The 9,708-nt window shown below is 36.2% G+C and overlaps 2 protein-coding genes across 3 annotated transcripts in view; one reads left to right on the top strand and one right to left on the bottom strand.

The window, feature by feature from the left end:
- The window catches only part of LOC104762869 (autophagy-related protein 101-like), a 2,747-nt gene extending 558 nt beyond the window's left edge, over nt 1–2,189 (top strand). The window contains exons 2-8 of one of the 2 annotated variants that reach the window (XM_010486266.2): nt 171–207; nt 580–665; nt 811–906; nt 1,090–1,255; nt 1,361–1,517; nt 1,701–1,798; nt 1,932–2,189. In XM_010486266.2, the coding sequence (XP_010484568.1) occupies nt 171–207; nt 580–665; nt 811–906; nt 1,090–1,255; nt 1,361–1,517; nt 1,701–1,776 (618 nt within the window). In that variant the 3' untranslated portion in view covers nt 1,777–1,798; nt 1,932–2,189. Of the gene's footprint in view, nt 1–170; nt 208–579; nt 666–810; nt 907–1,089; nt 1,256–1,360; nt 1,518–1,594; nt 1,614–1,700; nt 1,799–1,931 lie in introns of those variants that run through there. The other variant, XM_010486267.2, reaches the window with a different exon arrangement.
- Nucleotides 3,606–5,261, bottom strand: LOC104762868 (dof zinc finger protein DOF5.8-like). Its single transcript, XM_010486265.2, has one exon. It carries the CDS (start codon nt 5,024–5,026, stop codon nt 4,349–4,351), a length of 678 nt encoding a protein of 225 aa, XP_010484567.1. The 5' UTR covers nt 5,027–5,261; the 3' UTR covers nt 3,606–4,348.

The following is a 9,708-nucleotide window of genomic DNA, read 5'->3' as shown; positions in this document are numbered from 1 at the left end:
TTTTTTTTTTTTTTTTTTTTTTTTTTTGTTTGCTAAAAAAAAAATCAGTCAAATCCTTGTAGTCATCGAGTCCGTGATTCTATATCTGGATTTTTTTGGTGGTTGTTCGATATCGTAAGGTTACTATGTGTCGATTTGGTTTAGGGTTGATTTGGATATTTTTTTCGCAGGAAGTGGAATCCTTCGAGATACGCGAAGTTTTGCGCTGTAAGTCTTCTTCTTCTGTATCCAGTTTCGTTGTTTTTTAGTATAGAAACAAACCTGTATTGTTTCAGTTTAAGATCCCAGATTAGGTCTCTTTCTAGGTCTTAAACCTGTAGACATTGCTACGAATTGGGAGTTTTGGAGAACACTATGCATAAATCTGTGGTGTCTTTCTTAGCTTGAGTACAACAAATTTGAATATGCGAGCAATTTGTTGTCTGATTTGGTTTGTGGATTTGTCTTTTGTCTTCTTTTTTTTTCTTTCCCAGTTCTGTAGTTGTTACTATCTTCTCTTATTGCCATGACATTGGTTGTAGTTTCAGATTTACTTTGTGAAACTTTTGAATCTGAGAAGGTGTAGTTTCGTTGCTGCAGGCATTCTACACACCATTGTCTTTCATCGTGCGCTTGGTCTTATCCGCCCTAAAGATATTGATTTGGAGCTTTTTGAGATTACATACGTAAGATTTTCAATTTCTTTCTCTCCTCTATGGTTTTGTAGCTATGATACACAAAGAGATGTTTTACGAGTTTCTACAAAATTGTGAGTATGCTTTGATTTTGATGTTGGCGACTTTTTCCTTTTTTTTCCTATATATGTCACAGGTGCAGTGCGGTGAAATCGAAGTGGAGAAGAAAATTGATGAAAAGGTTGACCAATTCATTAGCTGGATTGAGAAACACCCGAACAAGAAAAGTCAGGTACATTCAGATAGTTGATTATAAGTGAACCGCATCTTTCTTACCTGCTCGCACAAGGATTTATGCAGCATATAGGGTTGTTGCTTATCATATATTCTTTATGTATGTGATTGTCTAATCCTTGGCTGTTAATGATCTCTTCTTCTTCTTCTTCTTCTTCTTCTTTTTTGTGTCATTGCCAAGATATGTCTATCATTTTATGAAGTCAAAAGCAAACAGCCGTCTTGGTTCACCAACAAAATCGAACGGTTGTACTGGGAACAATGGTACATCAATCTTAATGTGCTTCAGCCCACTAAGGCTCCTGTCGGCAAGTCCCACCATTCTAAACTAGTTATGGACCCTGGAGGTAAGATTGATGAATTTACAACCCTCTCATCTCCAAAAATTACTACCCTTCGTTTGTCATATAAGAGTGGGAAGTGATTGTCATGTTCGAATCCAATAACTGTAGAGGCGTCTGAGGAGAGAAGTTCTCGTAGGACACTGCTTGAGCAATCCCTTCAAGAAGTCTTATTCCAAATCATAAAATTCGTGAATGAGAAGAAGGACCATGTTCCTCCCATTAACGATGGTGTAATCTACTGCCCTTTTGAGATCACTATCCCAAGGTACGTCAGTCTCCACTTATTCACTATCCCAACTGTTTTCTAGAGATTGTACTTCTGGATCATGTCTCGATGGACAGTTAAGACTTATCTTTAGGTGCAGTGATCCCCACGAACATAGATGTGTGAAGAATTTTCTTGATATTTTGTTGTCAAAGTGTTGAATTGAGTTAAGTTTTGTTTCAGCTCATCGGACTCAGCATTTGGGATGGATATGTTCAAGAGGATACTCCACAGTGGCCATCCATCCATGCTCGGCTAATTCCATTTTCTACTCAATTTAGGTACATATCCACTTGATGTTACTCGGTGCAGCCTAACTTCACGTTTCTAGTTGCGTTTCTCTGTGTACATATATGATAAACTCAACACTTGCCTCTTCCTCTCATAACCTTCTTTGCCTTATCTATGTTACAGATATTTATTGTGAATAAATGATGCGTTGTTTCCCAGACTTCCAAAGTATCTGAGGCAAAACAAGACATGTTTTCTCTGTCTTTTTGTAGTTTCGTTTAGATGATGATGATAAAATATACAGTATATATATCCTCCTTCTTGAACATATATTTTCTCTGTTTTTTATAATCTTTAGGGAGAACATTTTCAAAAGTATTTTCAAGGTATATCTATAGCTTTATAGCATTCTTTTATTTCCACAAAGATGTTCTCAGTTAATTCTATGTTTTGGTTGTGTCGAGTCTTGTTCCGGCCAAGGCTAGAGCATTGCTACATCCATATCTGCTCGATATGTACGAGTCTAACAGTAATCGTCTTGTTCGAGAAACCCTCATTACATTTCTGAACAATGAAAAGGATAAGGTTCCTGGATTGTCATTATCTTTTATTTGTCTCTGTATACGCAATGTAGCAACTAAATATAAATTCGGAGTAGCATTTTATAAAAATTGGACTGTTCTGTTTTCCGAGATTCCCAGAGTTGGAACTGACATTAATTAGAGCCAAAAACAAACAAACGTTACTCTGAATTTGTAGTTTCGTTCACACGTAACCTAACTAAATAAGAACCAGATACACTACTAGGGAGCACTAATTAAATGCTACTAAGGTAGCACTAATCAAAGTTAGGGTAGAGAAGCCAAAAGAAGAAGAAGAAGAAGAAGAGAGATGGAAACCCTTCGACTAAGGTAGTAGAGAAGATGTTCACGCTAAGTAGTCTCCGGACGCGAACCCGACTTTGCTCTCTGGACCTTCGAACTGCCACGTGGCGGGTATTTGAGCAACGTGGCTTGTAGTTGTTGCAGCATCAGTAGCGCCAGTTGAAAACGGCCAGACCGTTATTCCTTGCCCAAATCTGACGTCATCGAAATACGGCCCGTGACCAAGCCCAAGACTGAACCCGTCTGGCCCGTTAAAGCCACCATCAGGCCCATTTCTGCTTACAGCGCCGTTGTAGTGGATCAAAGAGGTGAAACCGCCGTAGAGCGACGACGCACTTCCTTTCGCCGCGGTGCAACCGCCGTTGGTAGACGACTGAGGGAAAANAATCCAATAACTGTAGAGGCGTCTGAGGAGAGAAGTTCTCGTAGGACACTGCTTGAGCAATCCCTTCAAGAAGTCTTATTCCAAATCATAAAATTCGTGAATGAGAAGAAGGACCATGTTCCTCCCATTAACGATGGTGTAATCTACTGCCCTTTTGAGATCACTATCCCAAGGTACGTCAGTCTCCACTTATTCACTATCCCAACTGTTTTCTAGAGATTGTACTTCTGGATCATGTCTCGATGGACAGTTAAGACTTATCTTTAGGTGCAGTGATCCCCACGAACATAGATGTGTGAAGAATTTTCTTGATATTTTGTTGTCAAAGTGTTGAATTGAGTTAAGTTTTGTTTCAGCTCATCGGACTCAGCATTTGGGATGGATATGTTCAAGAGGATACTCCACAGTGGCCATCCATCCATGCTCGGCTAATTCCATTTTCTACTCAATTTAGGTACATATCCACTTGATGTTACTCGGTGCAGCCTAACTTCACGTTTCTAGTTGCGTTTCTCTGTGTACATATATGATAAACTCAACACTTGCCTCTTCCTCTCATAACCTTCTTTGCCTTATCTATGTTACAGATATTTATTGTGAATAAATGATGCGTTGTTTCCCAGACTTCCAAAGTATCTGAGGCAAAACAAGACATGTTTTCTCTGTCTTTTTGTAGTTTCGTTTAGATGATGATGATAAAATATACAGTATATATATCCTCCTTCTTGAACATATATTTTCTCTGTTTTTTATAATCTTTAGGGAGAACATTTTCAAAAGTATTTTCAAGGTATATCTATAGCTTTATAGCATTCTTTTATTTCCACAAAGATGTTCTCAGTTAATTCTATGTTTTGGTTGTGTCGAGTCTTGTTCCGGCCAAGGCTAGAGCATTGCTACATCCATATCTGCTCGATATGTACGAGTCTAACAGTAATCGTCTTGTTCGAGAAACCCTCATTACATTTCTGAACAATGAAAAGGATAAGGTTCCTGGATTGTCATTATCTTTTATTTGTCTCTGTATACGCAATGTAGCAACTAAATATAAATTCGGAGTAGCATTTTATAAAAATTGGACTGTTCTGTTTTCCGAGATTCCCAGAGTTGGAACTGACATTAATTAGAGCCAAAAACAAACAAACGTTACTCTGAATTTGTAGTTTCGTTCACACGTAACCTAACTAAATAAGAACCAGATACACTACTAGGGAGCACTAATTAAATGCTACTAAGGTAGCACTAATCAAAGTTAGGGTAGAGAAGCCAAAAGAAGAAGAAGAAGAAGAAGAGAGATGGAAACCCTTCGACTAAGGTAGTAGAGAAGATGTTCACGCTAAGTAGTCTCCGGACGCGAACCCGACTTTGCTCTCTGGACCTTCGAACTGCCACGTGGCGGGTATTTGAGCAACGTGGCTTGTAGTTGTTGCAGCATCAGTAGCGCCAGTTGAAAACGGCCAGACCGTTATTCCTTGCCCAAATCTGACGTCATCGAAATACGGCCCGTGACCAAGCCCAAGACTGAACCCGTCTGGCCCGTTAAAGCCACCATCAGGCCCATTTCTGCTTACAGCGCCGTTGTAGTGGATCAAAGAGGTGAAACCGCCGTAGAGCGACGACGCACTTCCTTTCGCCGCGGTGCAACCGCCGTTGGTAGACGACTGAGGGAAAAGAACAGGCGTCGCTTGTAACGGAAAGTTCCGGCTTCCCACAACGGTGGTGTTAGCGGCGGAGGAGGAGCAAGTCCGGGAACGTTTTGAGCTTTTCCGGGAAACACCACCGACGGGAATGTCACGGAGAGTACCTCCGCGAGTCCAGTAACGACGACAAGACTTGCAGAAATGACGAGGCTGTGAGAAGTTGTAGTTGTTGTAGTAACAGAACTTGGTGTTGGTTGAGTCACAGCGAGGGCAAGGAAGCTGCTCTTGCTGATCCACCGGAGTCGCAACCGTTGCTCCGCCGTGAGGAATCTTAGAAATCCGACGAGATTCACTGAACTCGGAAGGCATGTTTTGAAGAGAGGTAGGTAATTCGCTGAAAAAGTTGAGACTTTTTGAAGCTTGGAAGTGTTAGAGGTTATGGAACTTTCTTAGAGAGTAAGAGGTTCCTTATATGGAGAGAAGAGAGAGAGAGAGAGACAAGAGATGGGGAAGGAGAAGAGAGTGAAGCTTTTTGACAGAGTGTGTTGGGTTTATTGTGAACATAGAAAGAGATGCCCTGTCTCTCTCTCTCTTCGTTATACTGTACGTAGGTGGCTCTGTTTTGAAAATTATGGGAAAACAAACAAAACATGTAATCTCCTCCATCCATAATCTGTCGCACGTTTTTGTTTGGCATATAAGTGATTTAAAATAAATATTAAGACATTATTTGCATGGTTATCAGAAATGCGATTCGTGAGTGACTAGAAAACCCAATTAAAGTAAATTAAGTTTTGATTTTGTTGTTAGGTAGTACTTCCGAGTTATTATGAGTCGAAACAAACACCATTTAAGAGATGATGACATTGATTTTAATTTAAAAAGAAAAAAAAAAACGTCTGTCAAAAGTACGTGTCTACGGGAAATGAAGAGTGAAGAGAGTAGGCAACAATAGGCAAATTGTGGGAGCGAGCTTATTGATGTAAAGCAGTTCCCAATAATTCAACCATTATACTGTTAAAGGGTTTATTTATGGCTCCTATAACTAGCCTAATTTCCTTATTTACGATGGTTATTAAGTTGTGTCATCTTTTTCCCAAAAGAAAAAAAAAATTAGTACACTCTATGGACCTAAGAGATTTATGGTGTGTGAAGATGTGCTCTTACAATTACTATACGAGAATCAATGCGTTCAGGACCTTAGAAACAACACTAACTAAAATCAAATCACAGCAGTATGTATTAGACCAACTTAAATGATCAATGTTACGTGTTATGGTCAATCTTATGCATATAAAATCACAAATCCATGTTTTCTTTTATTTTCTATGCTATGGTTGGTCATATAAACCTTATCTTGTTTAGGAGACTATAAAAAGTAAAAAAAATCTAGACAACAAGACCAAGTAGACAGGAGTAACAATAATCGTAGGACTTCTGACTAAACAAGTAAACATGATCTTGCGTTGCGGAAACAAGACAAATGTATCTTTAAGGAAGGTAGAGAGAGAGAGAGAGAGAAAGAGAGACAAATCCATACGGAAGAAGAGGGTTGTAAATGTAAATGTGGGAGGCTAAAACGGTCAAAAGAGACAGAAGAGATTCGTTTTGTGAAGAGACAGAAGCGAAGGCTGTCGGGTAAAAGAATTGATACGGAGAGCTAAAGAATTACGAAGCATGCAAATCTTCACTCCCTTTCACACCAAAAAAGCATCCAACATTTGAGAGAGAGAGAGAGACATGTGAGAAGTATGTGCCCAAGACGTGTCTACACTGGTTCAGAGCCGTCCTTACTCTGTTGTACCGACCGGTCTAATCTGGTCAAATTCTGACACTCATCTCTTTCTTTATCCCATTCTTTTTGTCCTTTTCTTCTCCCTTAGTCTGAGAGTACTCTACTCCTCTGTTTCCTTCTAAAGGGTGTTTTCGTCATTTCCGTCCGTATTTCTAATGGGCCTATTTCTTTTAAAGATGTATCCGACTTTATAGACCATGGGCCTTACAAATGAGATTTGTGTTTTTTTGTATTTAGATGTGGATGTGAGACGCTCTCCAAAACAAAACCCCATTATGCAACGATTGCAAACATACGAGGAAAAAAACGTAAATAACATTGTTGGGCTAATTATCCTCTTTGTGTTTTTTCTTTTTTGTTTGAGAACTGATCCCTACAATTGTATGAAAATGATATGCAATCTGACATGACAGTAAAGAAAACATGCAATAATCGTTCTTTATGCTAAGGCCCTAATTATATGGCTTTTTATGTTGTGTTGGTGCATGTTTCACCAAACATCCCATTATGAAAAATATTCAAAGCTGAATATAACTTTATTGATGCATGGTCATCTAAACCACGATCTGTGTCCCATTTCGAAAGTGAAAACTTGGTCATCATCGTAATAGTAAAAGGTATCAATAAATTGAATATTCGAGAATAAATAAACTTGAAACAATAATTACAAGGCAAAAAAGGAAACAATAATTACAAACAAAAAACACATTAACAAATAAATAATAATACTCCTTCCGTTTCATAATATAGAATGTTTAGAGAAGTATTTTTGTTTCATAATATAGGATGTTTACAACTTTCTATGCAACTTTTTGATTAATTTTGTATTTTATATTATACAGTCTTGTTTATAATTGGTCTAACTTTGTAAAAGTAACTATTCCTTAATATGCGTGTTTTAACTAAAACATCCTATATTTTGAAACGGAGTGAGTAATAGATATAGAAACTCTAGGGTTTTATTTATGACTTTGGAAGTTGTTGGAGAATAAATAGAAGATTATATGGGGACCAAGAGTAAGGAAACAATATACGTAGTCCAAATGCAAATCATCTCCATATCTATTTGCCTTGTTGCAACAAATATGATGTAGATAATCATCTATTTTTGGAACGAAAGATCTTTCAAAATACTGAGTTGTTTAATATACAGTTCAAGTGGGTGAAATTGGATGGTCAAAATAGTGTTAGAAACTTTGGGTATTCTAAAACTTTAAGATTTCAAATTAGCGGCAAAACTTGAGCTCAAAACTATCATAGTTTAAGATAGCAGGGAATTTTTGAAAGAGATATGATTGAAATTTTCACTACAAGAATAAATGTGCCCAAAAGATATAATATTTCTTGTATACTATTCTGAAATTGGGTGCGACGTGCGTCTCCACTGCCGTTGTTTTATTTCCACGGTCGGAGAAGTGAACGTCACATTCCCATCAGTTTATGTTCTTTCGTTTATCTCTAATTCTCTATGTATTAATGTATGTGTTTATACAACTATGCACACAGTCAAAAGGAAATTTCAAACTTGTCTAATTTAGAAAAATTATGAAAAAGCCACTTTATGAAAAAGTTTGAGTATAGTCAAAATAAAATGATTTAATCAAGGGTGAATATGTAATATAGATAGATAGTTGACTAATCATTGCATGAGTAAGCATTTTTGGATTTGATACCATCAAGCATGGTCTCCTTCCTATATCTATATAAGCTTATAACAATCGAATGCACGTTTGTCCCTTGCCTTCATTTCTACATTAATTAATTTATCCCGAATTTCATATTTGTAATAAATATACAAGTTATCCATAACGTGCACGTTACAAAACTTAATATCTACCTATTCTAAATTATGAAAGTATAAGGGTACTGAACTGTATAATCTGATGATTCTGAATTTCTTACCGGGAGGCCAAATACTGAATAAACAATAATACAGTATGATAATTTTTTTTTTTACTTTCTTTTCTAATATAGTATGTGTGTGGATCCACATGCATATTGACTATAATAACTTATCGTACTATAGTTACCGATATTAAATTACACAATTGTTGAGCCCCACATCACACCAACTAACATATTTAATTTTGGTTTTTAAAGAAAGTAGTTAAATTTATTTACTATAATGTTGGCCACTTTTATGAGCCAAATGTTGTGTTGTTATAACAACAACAACCAATAAATGTGTAGGTTGGATCATAAATTAGGTTATTTATTATTTACTTGTTCAAAACCGTTTCAGACAGATATAGAAACAGATTTGTGATGCAGACGAATTACGTATTTATAGTTCTTTTCAGAGAAACAAAAAAAATCAAGTTCACTTGGAATAAAAGGAAAAAAAGCTCTCAACGGCTATTTTTTACAATTATCTTTCCATGTAGTAAAAAGAACAGCTAAAGTTATTTTGTCAATTGTCAACAATAAACATTTAAGTTAAACTTAAATCCAATATTTTCAACACACACAAACGATATACATATTAATAATAATAGCTAAGGAAATATATTTGTCCATAAAGTAATACTAATAAATGTATAAGTTGATTACCAAACAATTGAGAAAAAGTAAATACTATAAATTGTCAAACGATTTTGAATATTTCTCTGTTTGAAGTGTAAAAGAAGAAAGATAAAAGAGAAATTAGCTTCAAAAATATAAAAAGAAAAGGGAGGAGGATCTTTGGGTTAGTTGTATAGAGCCAGCTAAAAACAAAAAAAAAATAAAAATATGAAGAAGAAGAGCTTCAAAACAATGGAGAAAAAACAGTAAAGATTAATTTAAAAAAACAAAAAAAAGAGCAAAAGAAATAAGCTTTCATCATGGGTCCCAAAATACAAACAAATCACAAAAAGATATCAAAGAAATTGAACTAATTATTTCAAATAATCATATACTATTAAATAATATTGAAGAAAAAGAAGAAAGGAAAGAAAAAAAATGATATTTTGGAATTGGAACAGCAAGTAACAGCAAAGATTAGGCACTTGATTGATACTCCTCTGTTTATATATATATATATATATTAAAGTCAAATGGCATTTTTAGTCACTATTTTCGTCATTATCAAACCAGAGACTCCCATAGAGAATTATACAAACAGACGCTCCAAAAATTTCCCTGTATTGTTTGGTTTTTGATGTGTAAGTAGAGAGAGAGAGAGAGCATAATAACGTTGTGGAGACTGGAGACGAAGAAGAAGAAGAACACATGAAGCTGCTGCTTCTCTGTTATTAGAGTTTTTTTTTTTTTTTTT

Source organism: Camelina sativa, chromosome 18 (assembly GCF_000633955.1).
Source record: "Camelina sativa cultivar DH55 chromosome 18, Cs, whole genome shotgun sequence".
Lineage (NCBI taxonomy): Eukaryota > Viridiplantae > Streptophyta > Magnoliopsida > Brassicales > Brassicaceae > Camelina > Camelina sativa.
This window is presented reverse-complemented; position numbering and strand designations above follow the sequence as displayed.

Coding starts and splice junctions, on each gene's coding strand:
- LOC104762868 (XM_010486265.2), bottom strand. CDS start 5,026: ATGCCTTCCGAGTTCAGTGAATCTCGTCGGATTTCTAAGATTCCTCAC.